Source organism: Camponotus vicinus, unplaced genomic scaffold (genome assembly GCF_025532165.1).
Source record: "Camponotus vicinus isolate PSW18456_S1 unplaced genomic scaffold, iyCamVici1.0 SCAF_3, whole genome shotgun sequence".
Lineage (NCBI taxonomy): Eukaryota > Metazoa > Arthropoda > Insecta > Hymenoptera > Formicidae > Camponotus > Camponotus vicinus.
The window spans coordinates 17081315-17102303 of record NW_028141967.1 but is presented as its reverse complement, the minus strand read 5'-3'; the positions used below and the strand labels follow the sequence as shown (position 1 = coordinate 17102303).

Below are 20989 nucleotides of genomic sequence, written 5' to 3'. Positions count from 1 at the left end.
GTTCTTTTTTCAGATTTTTTTTCCTAAAAATATAATGTAAAATTAATTTAACATTATAATGCATAATAAAATCTGTTATAAGAATAGATGAATAAATATTATTTTTGCTGATAGATCTATATTATCCATATATGTATATATATATATATATATATATATATATATATATACGTATAATATGTATATATAGATATATGGATAACAGATCTAGTAGCAAAAATAATATTTATTCTTTCATCTATTTTTATAAAAGATTTTATTATGCATTATAATGTTAAATTAATATATATATATTTTTTTTCTTTTTTGCTCAATATGTATGAAGCTCATCTTAGCATTCTCAGTTATGCATTATCTATTATAAGATATGCAAATTTGATAAAATTTTTATATCATAGATATAATATATATATATATATATATATATATATATATATATATATATATATATATATATATATATATACATATACATATTATATATTATATATACATGTTATATTTTATATTTCTACACGCAATTATGTGAATGGATCGATGACGTGCGTTCGAAAGAGGCACAAACTTAATAACTACAGTGAAACGTCAATCGTCCACTACTGTTTACTTTCTCTCGGCTATTTCTTTCTTTTACATCTCGAAGGGTCTAGCCTTCATGATCGAAGCCAGCTCGATCGTTCGTTCCGACGAGTGGTCGTGTTATAGACTCGCTAGAATCTCTACGAAGGATGGACGCAATGATATGATTGGACGCAACTGCGATGGATGGATCGAGTTAATTAGTGTTATAGGACGTGCGCATTGAAACGTTCTACAAAGCAAGCTTAGTTTTCTAAGACGGCCGAGCGTAGAACAAGGATAGTCGACAGGATCAGCAGGAGTACGGGATTCAAGCGCGAGGTCGGGGATACACGATTGCATTTATCCTCCTCACAGAAGCACATGTGACCAGTGCCGCTACTTTCCATCATGCACACGTGGTCCACCATGAATAAATTTATTTGTAGTTGCGAAGTGCAGGTCCTTCTTACGCTTTCGTACACTGCAAGGAAAAGAGAACGATAAACAGCAATTAAATTCTTGTTTATATAATCACGATTCCACATAAACATATTCGTAATTTATAATATAATAAAAAATACATCTTTAATATACCTTTAATACTTATCTTTCTTTTTATTATAATAAAATAATTATATATTATTTATAGCATGTGAAAAATCCGTCAGATTCTTTAATTAAATTTTCCCTTTCAAATCTAGTCAATTAAAATTTAATCTAATATAGAAAATTGTATGCTCTCTAGAACAAATCTTTTTAGAAAAGTTTAATACTTACGTGATTTCGCGTTGCGGACCATTTTTACGCAGCATCCGTTACAGGACACCAGGGGCGGTTGGTCCCTGGGTAGGGCAGTGTAGTTGAAAGGATCCTTGCATCTGAGATCCGTCCATGAGTCACACTCATAACAGTAAATGGAGCGAGCTGCGAATAGAGGCATTCTTAGAAATCATACATCGCTTTTATCGCACTCGGAAAAGAATGTATACGAAGTCAAAACTTAATAATTCATCTACAGCCACAGCTTTTCATATATAAAAATGTTCAATTTTTTTACAGATTTTTATAGATATTTTGACTCCACGTTTAGTATTAAATATCGCTTTTTAGTATTATATTTATAACAAATATTTGTAAAATAGGATATATATTAATAATGGACACGATATATAATGCATAAATTTGTAGTAAACTTTATTCTAAACAATTATATTTAGCACTAAATAAGCGGTTATAATAGACTAAAAAAATAAAAAAATGATTCTAGCTAACAAATTCAAAATCACGATTAGGAATTATTCAGTTTAAATAAATTATTTAATCTCGATTTGTCATCTCGCTGATTGAAATATCTAAAGGCTAGAGATTTTTACTCCGCGAACACATCGCTTTCCAAGTGCACATCTTCTCATGTAAGATTCTTTGTATGTCGATGGGCGCCCGCGCGCGCGTGAGCTTTAAAAAATAAATATGAGGCAACGTTCGCTTTTCATGGGACAATAAAGAAGCTGTGCTCGATAAGAGATTAGATAAGAATATAATTAAACTATGTTGATTGAGACTTGTGATTTCTGATTTATCGAAAATAAAATTCAACACATCCGATTATTAAAATAGTCCTCAAGTAACAGATTTTTAGCAACAAATAAATTTCTCATATTCTTCGTCCAGTTCTAGGCGAAAACAAACTAAGCCAATTAATTTTTGGCGGAGAATGCTTCTCCTTCGAGGATATTTTTGGGAGTAAATTCTCTGGTGAGAGACACTTGGGCGCGGACACATCGAGCTTCTCTAGTCCCTAGCGAACGAGTTTGACGACACGGCACGGGCACACCTAGGAGAGTAAGCTAGCTTAATCACTCACTCTGGCATTCCGCACGACAGACGTTGGCAACTGCGAGTAAAATTGACGCTGAAAACGAAAGATCGGTTATTGCATTTAGGCAATACGCGTATGTGTGTACACAGATTACCAATTTAAGTAATTCGATGTGTATGTGTATATAAATCTATGTATATCTATGTGTATCTATAAATCGCCATACTAGCGCTATTATATAGCCGAGCTACGGTGGCTGCGACTATCACTACAACCGCTACTGGTTCTAGCGTATTGATATTAATGATGGTAAACCGCTGCGCTATCTAATAATGCTATCATTCGATTGATTAAAGAGGAATCGTGCAGCAGACACATCCAGAATTGCTAAATCGTTATATAGTTTGAAGCTTGCATTTATTCTTATAGAACTTATGAGTTAATATATAATAAAAAATTTTCCTCTGGTGCTAGATGACCGAGAATACAGGACATAAAATATGGTATATATATGATTCATACAGTATAGGAACAAATTGAATACACAAAGCATACAGTATATAAAGCAAAGTATAGAATAATATAAATAATGCGTAATATGTGCTGTATTCTAAAGATTAAATTCGACCACACTTTTGGCTGATCACAAAAGAGTTTTGAAAAATACATTTTATTTTATATGCTTATAGAATAATCTTGAAAAATTAGGTTGAAATAATAAGAGATAGAGATTTCATATATAATATATATAATGAAAGAGATATATCTCAATGCATTTTAATAAAAGTTATATATATATATATATATATATATATATATATATATATTATATAACATAAATTTAGAACGATGCAAAAGAAATTAAACTTTCAGATTCTATATTTTTTACATGCTTTTAATACGCGTGCATAATAAGTGTAAAAGGGCAAATGGTTAAAAGCTTCCGTGGGATATATGTGTAGGAATTATTTATTAAATTAGTAGGAAAAATTGGATTTTATTCATAATTTGCTAGTTCATATAGAATACGAATTTATGGTTATAAGTGTGTTATATAGCAAACGTTGTAAATAAATTGAATCAATATTCTTTTCCTGGCAACTTTTGATGATTGTTCGATATATATCAAGTCCGATATAATTTATGAGAAATATAAGTTCTTCTTATGGAAGGTTTCTCGTATATGAAATATCGAACATTAAATGTTATAGATGTGCGGAAGTAGAAAAATACAAATAAAATAGAAACATTAAAATATATTTGCAAAATATTTATTATGTTATTATATTTTACAATATATTTTGTAGGTTTTTTTCATATTGAATAGAATAAAATATCTAATCAAAAGCACTTATATTAATAAACAAAAAAACTTGGAGATGCCTGACACACTTTTCCGAAAATAAACCTCCGCATTTGATTAAATCTAAAGAATTTGTATTTTCGATAAAAAATTTGTAGAAAATTATAATTTCTAAAATCTATTCTAAATTATAAATTCTAAAATCTTTTTAACAACTATTTTTAAATGAGTAATTAAAAAATATTATAATATTCATTTCCATCTTTTACATAGTTCTTTAGATTATTTTCAAGTGCGGATTATTCTCATGGATATTACGTACGTATGTGTCCACGTACCTAGCAGCACTGAAGCAGCGGCCATACGCGTGTTGCTTAATCGAATACGTAACATTTACGAACTAGACTCGTAATAAGATTTATAGCAATTGCAAATAAGAGTTGTACCAATTTATTAGTTAAACTTTTCCAGAATTAACGACGTCTTGATGTATGATTAATCACGATTATTTGTACTTCAATTTAAAAAATTTGCACTCAAAAAAATATACCCTATACTTTAATATATGGTTTGATATTTGCTTATGATATTTTTTTGGCTTAAAAATTCCACGCAATAAAATTATTTAGTTATTCTTCAATTTTAAACTGTAGAAATTAGACATTAAATATGCTTGAATACTTGCGCAAATGAGAAGCTTATTTTTATGCTATCTTCCTGAGAGATATATATAGAAAAATGTTTTTCGGTATTAAATGAAAAGCTCGTGGAGGACGCACTTACCCACTATCAAGTGATTTGTCCACATCCTGACGGCGGATGTTTTTATATCTCGTCTAGCTTTGTGTCATAGAGACTTTCTCAAGTATCAAACAGTGCTTGATTAACGCGAGTTGATTCGGCCGTTTATTTCAGATAATCTTGCTGAAATTACGCAAATCAATCTTATAAAAAAATTTAAATTTAAAGCAAATCTTTAAAAATTCGTAGATCTAGATCTTTATGTTAGAATATCATTTATAAATATTTTTTATTAATTTTAATGTAAGCTTTTAGGACAGTAATGATTGTAAAATTGTAATTAGAATAATTATGTGAATTAGTTGTTACTTCATTTATTTATTAGAATATTTTGTTCATGTAACTTTTTTGCATTAATAAAAAAATGTTTTTTCGTTACTGTTACTAAATATAATTTAATTAATATTTTAATAAATATGTTTTGTATATATTTATATATATTAAAATAATGAATTATTATATGTATTACATGTATGTGTGTGTATCTAACAAATAAAAATTTATAAAAATTTTTTTTAAATAATATTTTTAATTAGTTGGTAATTTTTATTATTTTATGTATTTTTTGTGTTTTCTGTTTTAAATATATATGCGTGCATATTTGAGAATGTATATGCGTGCATATTGTCATAATTGAGTACTTAACTTAAGGCATTTAGCAGCTGAATGAGATAATGACGCAATAAATTGTTTAAATAGTCACGAGGCTCAGCAATATGGAATTTCGTGATTCTGTAGATAATAGTAAATTAATGTTAGATAATAGTTAAATATTATGCTAATAGTGAATTAAATATCATGCTATAATAGTGAATTAAATATTTAAATACTTTTACATTTAAATTACAGTATCAAGATAAGATCAGATAAATTACATATCAAAGGAGTGCATTATTTGCTAAAATAGATTGTGAATTTTATAACATAAAATATTCTAATTGTAAATTTTTGGGGTAAATATTATTGTTCAGTAAAAAATGTGTGAATTAAAAAAGAATTGATAAAAATTAAATCAAATAATGTAATTTTTTCATAAGAATTAACGCAAATGTTTTAGAATTAATTTTCTCCTGTACCACGTTAAATTTTTGCTTATTTCTTTATTTTACTAAAATTTTTATTCTAGTAAAAGTTTTAAACATTGTTTATTTAATCACTTCAAAACATACAGAGATTTGACAGATCTAAAATCTCATGTAACTCTTTTTAAATATATACATTATTCATATGCAAAATTATTTTGTATCATTTTATGTTAATAATAATAAGGTAAAGAATGTTTAATTAATTATATTCAGTAAAACATATGGTTAAAGCTGTACAAAATCTCAATATTGTATGCAATCGAAAAGAAATATTTTTTTGCGTTATTAATGTTCAGGCTGTAAAACAGATTTTTTAATGCATTTATAAATTTATGTTTGCACATACTTTTTCTTCTTTAACACTACTGAATCCAGAAGTTTAATTTTTCTTCAGAAGTGGTAAACACTGATATCCTTTTCTTAGAAGATGCCTAACACACAAAATTCATTTTCATTTATTGGTTAGTGTCATTTCGAATTGTCTTGATCTTCGATTGTCGAAACTTTGTAACAATATCTGGCACCTTTCTGTACACTCTCTTCAAGCTCGAACACCTTAACGCGTCTATTGATGAGTCTATATCACCGATGCATGGCGATGACGAAATGAGTCTAACGTCTGGGCACGATGCAGCACGATGCAGTTTCGTCAGATGTCATGATGCGAGGCCACAATTATGCTGTAAAAGCGGAATACACAGATGCTTTCTGGGAACTGACAAGCGCGCGAGTCGACGCGCCGATTAAAGCGCGGATTCAGGTCGATCAATATGACGCCAGTCCATGCCACGTGCTCTCATTGCGGTAACTATACCGACAAAGCTTGCTGCTACACGACAAAGCATGCATGGTAACACAATAACTTTTGCTGATATCATTCAATATGAAGCTTGGAAGATGGAAGTGACCATAAAAGCTTTTTCTTTATCAGCCGTCGAATTAATGATAAAAAATATTAAGGTTAATCTAATAAAAGAAAATGTTAGGATTAATTCTATATAGACGAAAATAAGAGGGTCCGTTCATTAAAGAATAGCGTCTGCGCATTCTGCGATATAGATTTCCAGAAATTTGAAAGCCAATAAATGAAAGAATTAAGAGAACTCTACTAAATTAAGTACTACTAAAGTCTACTAAATTAAGTAAAAGATAAAAAAATGATAAATAAAAAATTAAAAAATATAAAAAATAGGATAATCCGCTATGGAAACATAATGAAAATAAAATGTGTTGATTTTACACTTCTATTACACAATCGATAATTATTTTTCTAATTTAGATAGATTTAAAATATTAAATTAAGGTTTATGATTATTAAATTTATTATTTTAAATAATTATATATATATATATATATATATATATATATATATATATACATATATATATAAAATAATACAAAAAAAAACAAATTTTTATTATTTACCTATTTTTTTCTATTTACGTAGGTTTATTTAAATAAATTTAATCTTTAATAAAATCTTTCACTAAAAATAAATTTCATTATAAATTTCACTTTAAATTTATTATTAATTTTTATTTATTTTTATTTATTGAACTTTTATATGTTACTTTATACAAAACTTAATGAACTTTTATATGTTACTTTGTATAAAATTATATTGAATAAATAAATATTGTGTATTTCTCAAGGATACATTTGCTGCTCCACTTTTGGCTTCTCCTTTCGAAAAGCTTCTCCTTCCATTAATGAAAGAAGATAAGTATATATTGGGACGTGTGAATCAATATCCGATGTTGATAAAATGAGCGGCTCTGATAATGATATATTGATACTATAAATAATAAAAACATGATATATTGCATGACCTATAATATGACTATTACAGATAAATCACTTGCTCATAATTGGATGGAATTTGATAGTTCCAAAGCATCCGAGATTAACACTAACTGTCGCAAGATTGGTTCGAGTTACATAGTAGTAAATAATACATTAATCAGTATTGATGCCAAAAACAATGGTGCTAACATTGTTATCATCTCTTCGGCCAACGCAGGCTTTCTCAGAAATGAAACTATAATTGCTATCGGTAGTCAGCGCCCTATATAAATAATTTAGAACTCGTTCAAGGGAAGACAAATGAAGGAGACATAGCAATAAGGAATTCTATAAAAAATGTGGTTACTATTCTACACAAATTCTACAAATTGCACTCGAAGCCACTTTTTGCAATCTAATAATTTAAAATTGTTTTTGCAATATATCATTAGTTGATATCAAGTGAAATTTTGTCTCGCTAAGTAAATCTTAAAATAGAATAGAATTCCTGATTAATTAAAAGATTAACTTCGAAATCATTAAAAAATCTTAAAAATATCGATTTTACAAAATATCTATCTTAAATATTTATCTTAAAAAACATGTACATATTTTAAAACATATACAATTTTTTGAGGGATGCAATGTTTCTGAATGAAAAAGAAAAGTTAAAGATTTGATAAATAAATGTATATATATTAATAAATTTTGTAAAATTTATTTATTAATTCATTAATTAAAAAATATATAATTGTGAAAATTATATTGTTTATTAAAATAACTAAATCTATAAAACGTTGAAGTATTGACTTTATATGAATGTACTAAAAGAATAACATATGAAAAAAATAAGTAATGTTTTATTTTGAATACTGTAGTGTGTGTGTGTGTGTGTGTGTGTGTGTGTGTGTGTGTGTGTGTGTGTGTGTGTCAAAATGGCGTAGAATGCAATATTTATAAAAAATCGTATGAAATCAAATAATGAAATTGCATATGACAAAATATTTAATATATTGATAATTATCCGAATATATAATATATTGATTATTATCCGAACTTTTTAATTCTTTTGTGTGTGTAAGAAATATATATTAAAAACCCTAGAAATATATATTAAAATATATAAATAGTATATTTTTATCGTAGATGCATCTGTCTAAAAATTTCTGCAAAAAATATTTATTTATTTTAATTAACGTTATATTAAAAGATTAATATTATATGTATATATATATATATATATATATATACATATATATATATATATATATTTTAATATATATTTCTTACACACACAAAAGAATTAAAAAGTTCGGACAATAATCAATATATTATATATTCGGATAATTATCAATATATTAAATATTTTGTCATATGCAATTTCATTATTTGATTTCATACGGTTTTTTATATATCCGTATATATATATATATATATATATATATATATATATATATATATATATATATATATATATATATATACAGATTTTAAAAAATTAATAAATTTTAAGTTAAAAATGATCGACATATTTACAGGAATTAAAAAATATTTTCGTAACATCTTTTATTTATAACATTTATGTATACAAATCAGAATATTCTATGTAATCATTTCTTCTGCTTATATCTTTTGTCTACAGTATATATATATATATATATATATATATAATATTTAAATAAACTAGATATAAAATATATAAATTAGATAACATATATATACATATATATTATTTTTAAATTAATTTAAAGTTGATTAAATCTGGATTGTGGGGAGCATTAATAAGTAATATATAATATTATAAAATAGTCTCTAAAAGTTTATAGAAAGATAAATAATAAATAAATATAATAATATTAATAATCAATGTAAATATATTGTTAAAATATCTGGAATTAAGAAAATTTATTTAATTCTACAATATCCAGCAACTTAATATAACATTTTCATTAAATTTTTTGCAAGAAGTATAATATTATAACTTTTTCAAACTATTTGCTACATAAGTGACGATACAAAATTGAGCATTAAGTTATTAATAAATTATCTTTCATCTAAGAATTATTTTATATTTACAATCATTAAATTCAAAATCTTGCATATATATTTAACTTTTTTTCGTTAATTTATTATATAACTTAAAAAAATATTTCTTCTTTTTGCTTGCAAAGCTATTTACAAATTTGCGACAGAATATACCATAATAATAAAAGTAAAGAGATTAAAACTACAAATACGTTTGAATAAGAGTAATTTTTCTTTGTTATTCCATAAAAATAAGATTTAGCTGGATTCAACTAATAGGAGTTAAGTCGATATTTCTTATAGAAATTCACAAAAATAGATTAAAGCCTATTGATATGGTAAAATACATTAATTATTTAATTCGAGATATATTAATTATTTGATTCGAGAACAAAGGATATGTTTATCGTCATTTTACATTTTATCAATATAGACGATAACAGAAATATATTGTATATAATGTTCATCGCCTTCTACATTTACAAATAAAATGTAATATATGTTATATATATATATGTATATTAAAAGCCTATTGATATGGTAAAATATGTTAATTATTTAACGATTCGAGAACGAAGGATATGTTTATCGTCATTTCACATTTTAACATAATTTTATGATATATTATTATAAAATGAAAGTTATTTCTTTCAATTATCTCTTATACATATATACTTATACAATTATATAATCGCACATTTATGTCGTATAGAAGTAAAATATATTAATACAATGTATTCCAAAAATTAATCCTTTAACCGTTAATTTGAATTCACTTCTTGATTTATGCAAAATTGTATTTTCCTCAATTTTTAAGAGAAATATATTTCTAATACATAAAATTAGAAATTTAAGTTATTGAGTTAAAGGATTAAAATATTCTTTCTTATATCTACATTCGTTTTTGCTTATCATTGATATGCTAAATAATCCATATTGCAAATAGACTAACTTACTAGTTATACACGTGGATACTTTTCAGCTGCGAGGCCAGGTTTAATACCGATTATTAATAGTAAGCGAGAGATTCGACATCAAAATTTCCATGTCTCGGATTTAGAAACGAGGAAACGTGCTCTTTCCACTGTTTTTCAACATTTCTTCGCTAACTAACTTTTTAAACATGTTTTATGTATATATATAAAATTGTTAGTCAGAGAGATAATTATTTTGAATTCTTTGGAAAATTAATTTAAAATTTGATGTACGTGTTTTTTAGGAAACTGTGTGTATCTGTATTTTGATTAAGACTACGATTCAGAATTATTCAAGAAAGAATTTATAAACTAGACAGAAATACTTTATAATTAAAGATTAATCAATTTTATTTTGAACAATACTTTAATTAAGTAAAGCTTAGTTTTCATTATTATTTTATAAATTATAATCGTATAATCTTTAATTTTGCAATAAGATGTATATAAATAGTGACATTTAGATTATGTAAGAAACATTCTTGTCCGTATATACATAGATAAATTTATTTATAGTCATAAATAAACTTTAAATATCACGTAACAATTTTTGTTTAAGTCAAAGACATCTTCATACGAGAAGAACAATAGTCATCAGTTTTGTGTGATTATTGAAAAAGCAAATATATATAGTCAATAAAATTCAACTGGAGCAGTTTCCTCGAGCGAAGAGCGCTTATATCTGACATGAACAAAGCGTCTTAGATTGAGAGATCAAAGGATGCTAGATGAAGTTAATTGAAGGAATAAAGGAAAAACCCAAAGGGTTAGAGGAGAGATATAAGAGTGGCATAAATCGCGACGAGAAATATAGAACGGGTAGCCTCGCAGCCGCGCGTGCGACAATGAACAAATGACGCGACACGAGCCGCATGGCTTGCCAGAGAAACATCGGTCTGCTCGCCATCGGTCAAGCAAGCACCGAAGCTTATTTGGCAAGAGGCTCCGCTTCGAAAGCCTCTCTGTGAGGACATGCGCGTTCAGCTTGGCCGTGCCAGTCTCGAGCGATTTCGACGATCGACGATTGCATTCGGCAGAGAGGACGATTGCACCATCATCGAGTGGCAGTCGGTGACATTTAAATTTTTTGCACTTACATGCAAAATACTTTGGCATAACATTTTTAACGGTGAAAAGGCGACTTGACATGACTATGACTTGCACGTTAAGAAATAAAATTATTTTATAAACATTTCATATTTTATCGACAAATACTAGCTAAATTATATGTAACTAAAGTTGTACATAATCGATGGGTAGATTTGAATGCCACGAATAGATGATTCAATAGTTTTCTCTGCTGAATGGTTGAGATCTGATCGAGTGAGACTAAGCTCGATTTAGCAACTGAATATGATTTTTATCAGAAGCGATAGGCTCGTTAATTGCGGCACAAACGAAGCTGAAGGCCCACGTTGTGCTTTGCTTTTCGTCTGTTTTGCGTTGCAGTCGGGGTGGAAGGTATCGTGGGTTATTTAGTTGTTATAATTGTTATTTTTGTGAATGCTGTTATTGTTCTTGTTGTTATTGCATTCGAACGAGTCATGGGTAGAAAGAAACAGCGGTATAATTTTTTCGGATCTGCATGAACGTGAAAAAAACTTTGAATTTTTCAGATTTCATTGATCGCGTATATAACTCGTATATAATTTGATAAAGTACATGTAATAAAATTTAAGAATTTAGTGCGTAAACGCTGTTCGCTTTCCACCATTGACCAGTGGAAGTGGAATACTCGTTCACACGCAAGAATAATAACGACATGCAATCTCATGCAAGATGTTGCTGTACGGTTATGTGAAAATCGAACGACAAAGTTTCTTGCATACTAGATCATAGTTAAACGTAAGGATATTTCTTATCTGAAATAGTAATGGAAATAGTTATTTAACAATTAAGTTAAATTATTTTATAAAGCATTACATTCTAAATACATATAGAAGACGTTTATATAAAATTGAGAGAGAGAAATATATATCTTTTCTTAGAAGAAGAAAATAATTATATAATTGGATTTGAATAATTTTTTCCCCTTTTACTTTTTTTTGTATGTTCCTTACTCGCCATTCTTCTCCAAAATTATATGATTATAAGTACATACATGAGACATTTTATATTAATCTTTATGTGCAAATTTAATAAATTCAGATTTATGATTAAAGTTTTTGCGATTAAATATAAAATATTTCTGCGCTGACTTTCCATAATTCGTACAGCCTTATAACGCTACAATCCATGCACTTATCTTCATTTTCGTCTATGACGCGACTTTTCTTCTAATTGTAACTTCATCTATATTTGCAACTATCGATTTATATTCTTGAGTATGCACTCTTTTTCAGAAGATTTAGAAATTTTTCATACTTAGAAATTTACTTTCATCTTTAAAATTTAGACTTTTTTCAGTTTCCAAATTTTAAATCACTTTTATATGAAACAATTCTTAAATTTTTAGAACTAAAATTCAAAATTTCTCACTATTTAAAATTTCAAAGAGTTTTGTGTAGCCGTATTGAAATTTTAATCCTTCTAAACTTTATAATTTTTATATGTCGATAAATTAGAAATTCTTTAAGATTTTTGGACAGAAAATGTTTTTTTACGAGACTTATTCCCGTTTCGAAAAACGTGCGCATATATATATTGTGATAACTTCCAGAATTAAAAAATGTCATCCTCGTTGCTCGTTCCGGCCGCTCCTTTCTGCATCTGTTAATGCTGTCTGTTGGATGTGCATGCTGCAATCATGCTATCTAAAGTATAGTAGTCTTTCTATAATACAAGCTCGCCTTCTATCATAGACTCAATGCTTCCCCGTCACTTTGAATATGAGAATGTTTTATTAGAATAACTAACGGACAAAGTATCTACGAGAAAGTTGCGCTGTTGAAGAATGAAAAAAACGAGAGAAGAGTGCATAGGTAAAGAATCAGGCTCTATAATAAAGAGAGAAAGAGAGAGAAAAAGACGGTGTGAAGAACAGTGAGTGAGAGTTGTGATTGAGTGGAATCAAGGAAGCTTTTTGCTAAATTGATTAAATTTACCTGACGAATGAGCACCGTTTTTTTTTATAATATTGTCGTTATCATCATGTAATAATTATTTTAGGATTAACATATTGCGATACTAAATTAACTAAATGGATAATTGCCAGATATAATGCATGTATGTATAACAATAAACAATAAACATAAACGCGAAGATATAATTCGGAAAGATGTCTATTCAATTTTTTTCTGCTTCATATAATTAAAAATTCTAATTATTATGAAGAATTATAGTAACTCGTTTTTAAATATTTTTATACATTATTTGCATTATTGCATGAGAAAAATTACAATTTTTAAATTAATAAAACTTTAACTCATTTATTTAATTTTATTTCAAAATTAAAAGTATTTTGAATACTCTATACATACATTTTTTTAAATTATGCAGACCGGTGCTCATAAGTCGTGCAATTTTACTGTGCTCTTTAAATTCTCGCATTGTAAGAAACTCGACCAGTCGCGTCGAACATTGTCGCATTAGAATGAGAGAAACAACACAGTGAGGTGCAATTTCGTGAGAAAAACCCAAAACTAGAGTATCCACATTGGTTATTCTTTTTGCAGTACTATTAGGGTAAACGGTTAATCCATCATCGATGTTCTCAGACGACGATTGAATACATGCAACGACAACGCCGAGGACGGAGTTCAATTTCAACGAATATTGATGAATTTCTCTCGATTTTACTTGTTGATTTATAAGTGGAATATTTTTTCTTAACTCAAAAATTATGCAATACAATTAAAATTTATAATACATTATGATAGTTAAATATGTAAAACAAGAATATTGAATGAATTTAAGCAAGAAATATTGCAGTTATATAACTTATGTAAATAATTAATTCGGAATAATTCATATGCCATATATCAGAAAATTATAGTAAAAATCGAAAATACTTTCTCTAATAAATTGTATTATTTCTGTTTTACATTACAAACGTAATTTAGATTCATCCTTCAAGAATTATTTAATATTCAATATTCAATAGATATATTTAATATTTGATACGTATATTCAATATTTTATATTTTAGACATTTATTTTAAATATTCTTTCTTTCATAAAATTCCTTCCTCAGAGCTTATATCACGAATGCATTGTAAAGATGCTAGCCGTGCTTGCTCAAAGAGCAACTAACAAAGAACTCGAACTTGTGTTAAAATCGTCAGAGAAATCGATTGGACAGTCGGGATGATTGCTACACAAGAAACGCTTAGATATTCTCGATGCTATCTAAGGCCAATAATCGGAACGAACGATGCACACAAATTGTGCAACTCTCAGTAGAAGAAAATTGAATTTGATTTCAATAATGGATCATAGAATTCAATGTTACAATTATATATGACCAAGCATCGCAAAATGCAAATTAATATTAGCTTTATTTCAACTTCAGTTTTATTTTCTACTTTTTCTTTAAAATATAATGTAAAATTAATTTAATTTATAATGCATAATAAAATATTTATAAGAATAGATGAATAAATATTATTTTTGCTGATATGTCTACTATTTATAAATGTATATATATTTCTTTGCAACGTTCAATATGTTTCGAGCACATCTCATTTTCTGTTATTGACCTATTATTTATTGTAAGATATGTAACTTTGATAAAATTTTTGTATTATAGAAATATATTTTATATTTCTACACGCGATTGTGTGGCTGGATCGATGACGTGAATTTGAAAGAGTCATAAAACCAATGATAGTTACATCAATCGTCCGCCACTTTTACTTTCTTTCGGCTATTTCTTTCTTTTACATCTCGAAGGGTCTAGCCTTTAGGATCGAAGCCAGCTCGATCGTTCGTTCCGACGAGTGGTCGTGTTGTCGACTCGCTAGAATCTCTACGAAGGATATGATTGGACGCCACTGCGATGGGTGGATCGAATTAATTAGTGTTATACGACGTGATAATTGCAACGTTCTACAAAGCAAGCTGAGGCTCCTAAGACGGCCGAGCGTAGAACAAGGATGGTCGACAGGATCAGCAGGAGTACGGGATTCGAGCGCGAGGTCGGGGTTACACGATTGCACATATCCTCCTCACAGAAGCACATGTGACCAGTGCCGGTACTTTCCATCATGCACACGTGGTCCACCATGAATAAGTTTATTTGTAGTTGCGAGGTGCAGGTTCTCCTCACGCTCTCATACGCTGCAAGGAAAAAAGAACGATAAGCAGCAATTAAATTCTTACAGTTCCTTATAGATTCATGATAAATTTATCTATATAATTTATAATACAATAAAAGATACATTTTTAATACATTTATACTACTAATTATTTATTAATTTAAAAAATTATATATTAATTATTACATGTGAAAAATCTGTCAGATTCTTTTCTTAATTTCTGTCATCAAATTTTGTCAATAAAAATTTAATCTAAACTCTCATACAAAAATTTCTAGTTTTCTAGAATAAATCTTTTATGCCAAAGTTATAAATACTCACGTGATTTCGCGTTGCGGACCATTTTCACGCAGCATCCGTTACAGGTCAATAGAGGTGGTTGGTCCCTGGGTAATGCAGTGTAGTTGAAAGGATCCTTGCATCTGAGATCCGTCCATGAGTCACACTCATAACAGTAAATGGAGCGAGCTGCGAATAGAAGCATTCTCAAAAACCATGCATTACCTTTATCGCACTCGGAAAAGAATGTACACGAAGTTAAAGTTTCACATGATGAACAAATTTATAGCTAAAATTTAATCAAGATAACGTTTAGTGTTAAACAAGCAATTATAATAGACTAAAAAGAGATAAAAAAAATTTAGCTGACAAATTCAAAATCAGATATGTAAGATTAGGAAGTATTCAATATAAATAAATTATATAATCTCGATCTAGTTGCGCTATTTAGAGGCTAAGTGACTAGAGATTTTTACTTCGGGGATACATCGCTTTCCAAGTGCACATCTTCTCATGTAAGATTCTTTGCATCGATGGGCGCCCGCGCGCGCGTGAGCTCTAAAAGACAAATATCAGGCACTGTTCGCTTTTCACGACACAATAAAAAGGTGCGAGTACTTCGGTGGTGTAGCTATGTGCTCGATGAAACTGGACGAGAATAGGGATAAATTGTTGATTGATACTTGTGATTTTATTTTTGATTTATTTGAAACAAAATTCAACACATCTCCGATTGTTAAAATAGTCCTGAAGCGACAGATTTTTAGTAAACGAATTTCCCATGTTCTTCATCCAGTTTAGGGCGAAAACGAACTCAGCCGATTAATTTCCGGCGGAGAATGCTTCTCCCCCGGCCCCCGAGCATATCCTGGGAGTGAATATTCTGGTGAGAGTCACTTGGCCGCGGGCGCATCGAGTTTCATCAAGTCCCTAGCGAACGAATTCGACGACACGGCACGGGCACACCTAGGAGAATAAGCTGGTTTAATCACTCACTCTGGCACTCCGCACGACAGACGTTGGCAACCGCGAGTAAAATTGCCGCTGAAAACGAAAGATGGGTTATTGCATTTAGACAATGTGTGTTCGTACGCAGATTACTAGTTTAATTAATTCGATGTATATATAAATCTGGCAACACAAGCGACAGTACTAGCGCTATTATACAGCCGGGCTACGGTGGCTGCGACTATCACTACAATCGCTACTGCCTCTATAGCTCGGCTCTAGCGTATTGATATTAATGATGTTAGGAACCGCTGACAGTTGCGCTATCTAATAATGCTATCACTCGAATGATCAAAGAGGAATCGTGCGGCAGACACGTCCAGATTTGCCAAATCAAGTATAGTTTGTATAGTTGTATAGTTTGAAGTTAGAGTTTTTATCCTTATAGAATTTATAAGTAAATGTATGGTAAAAAATTTCCCTCTGGTGCTTAATGACCAAGAATACAGTATGTAGCATAGGATATGAAAGGTATATACATAGATATATGGAATATGGTATATACATGATATAATGTAAGAACGCAAATAGAATACACAAAGCATACAATATATAGAACAAAGTATATAGAACAGCAAGTGACATAATATCTACTGCAGTCTAAAAATTAAATTCTTCCGCACTTGGCTGATCACAAAAGAGCTTTAAAAAACACATTTTATTTGTATGCTTATAGATTAATCTTGAAAAACTGGATTGGAAAAATGAAAAATAGAGATTTCAAAAAGAGAGATATTCTGAATGCATTTCAATTTATATATTATAATATATATTTAGGACGATGCATAGGGGTAACAATTAAACTATGAGATTTTATATATTTTTTACATGCTTTTAATACGTGTATATAATAGGTGTAAAAGGGCAAACGATTAAAAACTTCTGTGGTATATGTGTAGGAATTATTTAAATTAGTGAGAAAAATTGCATTTCACTCATGATTTGCTGCTTAATATAGAACACGAATTTATGTTTATAAGCGGATTATATAACAAACGTTATATAAAGATACGTAAATTAAACCGATATTCTTATCTTGTCAAATTTTTAATGAGAATGCAAATCCGGCGTAATTTGTGGGAAGTATAAAGGTAATATAAAAGTACTTTTTTCTTATATATAAAAGGTTTCTTGTAGATGGAATATCGATTAAAAAATGTTACAGAATGTGCGGAATACATAAGTAAGTATAAAAATACGAATCAAGTGGAAACATATCGAAATATATTTACAAAACATATTTATATTATTATATTTTATAATATATTTTGCAGATTTTTTTCATACTGAATGGAATAAATTATCTAGTCAAAGGTTAATAAACAAGAAAATTTGGAGATGTCTGACACACTTTTCTGAAAATTAAAAATCTCCGCATTTGATTAAATCTAAAGAATACGTATTTTCAATATAAAATTCGTAAAAAAATATAAACTTCAAAATATACTTCTTTAACAATTTTTCTCAAATAACTAATTAAAAAACAATATTAATATTCATACACATATATTTTACTATATACAGTTCTTTAGATTACTTTCAAATGCGGATTTTTCTCATGAATGTTACGTACGTACGTGTCCACGTACCTAGCAGCACGGAGGCAGCGGCCATACGCGTGTTGATTAATCGAATACGTAATAACATTTACGCTCTAGATTCGTAATAAGATTTATAGCAATTGCAAATAAGAGTTGTATTAATTTATTAGTTAACTTTCCCAAAAATACCGACATCTTGATATATTATCAATCGCACAATCATTCATATTTTAATTTAAAATTTGCACTCAAAAAATATATCCTGTACTTTAATATATGGTTTAATATTTGTTTGTAATATTTTTTGTCTTAAAAAAAATTCCAAGCAACAAAATTATTTGGTTGTTCTTCAATTCGGGTTGTTCAATTTCAAGCTATAAAAACTAGACATTAAATATACTTGAATATTTGCGCAAATGAGAAGCTTATTTTAATGCTATCTTCCTGAGAGAGATATATAGAAAAATCTTTTTCGGTATTAAATGAAAAGTTCGTCGAGGACGCACTTACCCACTATCAAGTGATTTGTCCACATCCTAACGACGGATGTCCTTAGTTTTGTGTCATATTGAGATTTTCTCAAGCATGGAATAACGCTCGACCAGCGCGAACTGATTCGGCCGTATATTTCAGACAAATTTGCTGAAATTACGTAAGTCAATCTTATAATAAAAAAAAATTAGATTTCTAAAAGCAAATCTCTAAAAATTCATAGATTTAGCTTTATGTTAGAATATCATTTATGATAAATATTTTTTATTAATTTTTATCGAAGATTTTGAGACAATAATAATTAAATTATAATTAGATTAAGTATGTGAATTAATTTTATTACTCCATTTATTTATTAAAGTATTTTATTCATGTGACTTTCTTGCATTAATAAAAAATGTTTTGTCGTAATTGTTATACTTTAGGTACAATTTAATTTAATAGTTTGTATATATATTAAATTAATGAATTATTATATTTATTGTGTAGATGTCTGTTTATGCATGTGCCTAATAAATAAAAATCCTCCAAAATTAAAAAAAAATAATATTTTAAATTGCTAATTTCTTATTATTTTATCGCGTTTGTCGCGATTTTTATTTTGAATGCATATGCATGCGTATTTAAGAATTGTCACAATTGAGTACTTAATTTAAAGCACTTAGCAGCTGAATGAGATAATGACGCAATAAATTGTTTATATAGTCACGAGGCTGAGCAATATGGAAAATTTTATGATAATTCTGTAGATAATAGTAAATTAATATTAGATAATAGTGAATCTCAAATATTATGCTAAATATGTTTATATATTTTTACACTTAAACTACAGTATCAAATTACATACCAAAAATGCAGTATTTGCTAAAATAAATTGTTAATTTCATGACATAAAATATTCTAATTGTAAATTTTTGGGGTAAATATTATTATTTAGTTAAAAATATGTGAATTAAGAAAGAATTAACAAAAATAAAATCAAATAATATAATTCTTTCATAAGAATTAACAAATATTTTAGAATTAATTTTCTTCCCTATTATATTCAGTTCTTTTTGCTTATTTCTTTAACCTACAGTAAAAGTTAAAAATTATTTAATCACTTCAAAACGCAGATTTCTCAGATATAAGATTATATGATTCTTTTTAAATCTATACATTCATATGTAAAGTTATCTTGTATCATTTTATGTTAATAATAATAGGAAAAAAAATATTTAATTTTAACTGTATTCACTGAAATATATGGTTAAATCTATGCAAAATCAGAATATTGTATTGTAATCAAAAAGTTTCGCTTTATTTGTATTCAGACTGTAAGGCAAATTTTTTAACGCATTTATAGACTTAAATTTGCACATACTTCTTCTTTGCACCACTGTATCCAAAAGCTCAATTTTCTCGTGGCTATCCTTTTTGTAGAAGATGCCTAACACACACAAAGTCTATTTCCGTTTACTGGTTACTGTCATCCCTCGCGATTGTCTTGATCTTCGATTGTCGACTTTGAACGATATCTGGCACCTTTTTATGCACTCTCTTCAAGCTCAGACACCACAGCACGTCTATCGACGAGTCGACATCACCGGTGCATGGCGACGGCGAAATGAGTCTAACGAGGTTGCACAATGCAACACGATACAGTTTCGTGAGATGCCATAGTGCGACTACGTGGCCGCGATTATGCCGTAAAAGCGGAGTACACAGATGCTTTCAAGGAACTGACAAGCGCGCGAGTCGACGCGCCGATTAAAGCGCGGATTCAGGTCGATCAATATGACGCCAGTCCATGCCACGTGCTCACATTGCGGCAACTATACCGACAAAGCATGCATGGTAGCACAATAGCTTTTGCTGATATCATTCAACATGTAGCTTGGAAAATAGAAGTAGCCATTAAAGTTTTTCATCAGTCGTAGGATTGATGTGTGAGAAAATGTGAGGATTAATCTAATGAAAGTAAATGTCAGGATTAATTCTATATAGACGAAGGTAAGCGGGTCGGTCCATTGAGGAATAGCGCTTGCGCACTCTGCGGCATAGATTTCCAGTGCAATTTGAAAGCCAGGAAAATTGAGAGACTTAGGAATTCTAAATTAAGCACAAAAGATAAATAAATGATGA

General features: G+C 28.7%; 2 protein-coding genes across 3 annotated transcripts; both read right to left on the bottom strand.

Annotated features, from left to right (window-relative positions):
• Positions 1–495: 495 nt before the first annotated feature.
• Positions 496–6502, bottom strand: LOC145968055 (UPAR/Ly6 domain-containing protein qvr-like). The gene is made up of 5 exons (XM_083093283.1): positions 5916–6502; positions 4467–4607; positions 2426–2473; positions 1339–1485; positions 496–1042 (listed from the first exon to the last, which is right to left on the bottom strand). Exons 2-5 carry the CDS (start codon positions 4489–4491, stop codon positions 825–827), a joined length of 438 nt encoding a protein of 145 aa, XP_082949409.1. The 5' UTR covers positions 4492–4607; positions 5916–6502; the 3' UTR covers positions 496–824.
• Positions 6503–9093: 2591 nt separating this feature from the next.
• LOC145968054 (UPAR/Ly6 domain-containing protein qvr-like) lies at positions 9094–20652 on the bottom strand. 2 transcript variants are annotated; one of them, XM_083093281.1, is made up of 5 exons: positions 20229–20652; positions 18884–19015; positions 16821–16868; positions 15867–16013; positions 9094–15567 (listed from the first exon to the last, which is right to left on the bottom strand). In XM_083093281.1, the coding sequence occupies exons 2-5, from the start codon at positions 18906–18908 to the stop codon at positions 15311–15313; spliced, it is 477 nt and encodes a 158-aa protein (XP_082949407.1). In that variant the 5' UTR covers positions 18909–19015; positions 20229–20652; the 3' UTR covers positions 9094–15310. The 2 variants fall into 2 exon arrangements, with proteins under 2 accessions (XP_082949407.1, XP_082949408.1); XM_083093282.1 differs by lacking the exons at positions 16821–16868; positions 20229–20652 and having other exon boundaries at positions 15867–16790.
• Between the last annotated feature and the right edge of the window lie 337 nt (positions 20653–20989).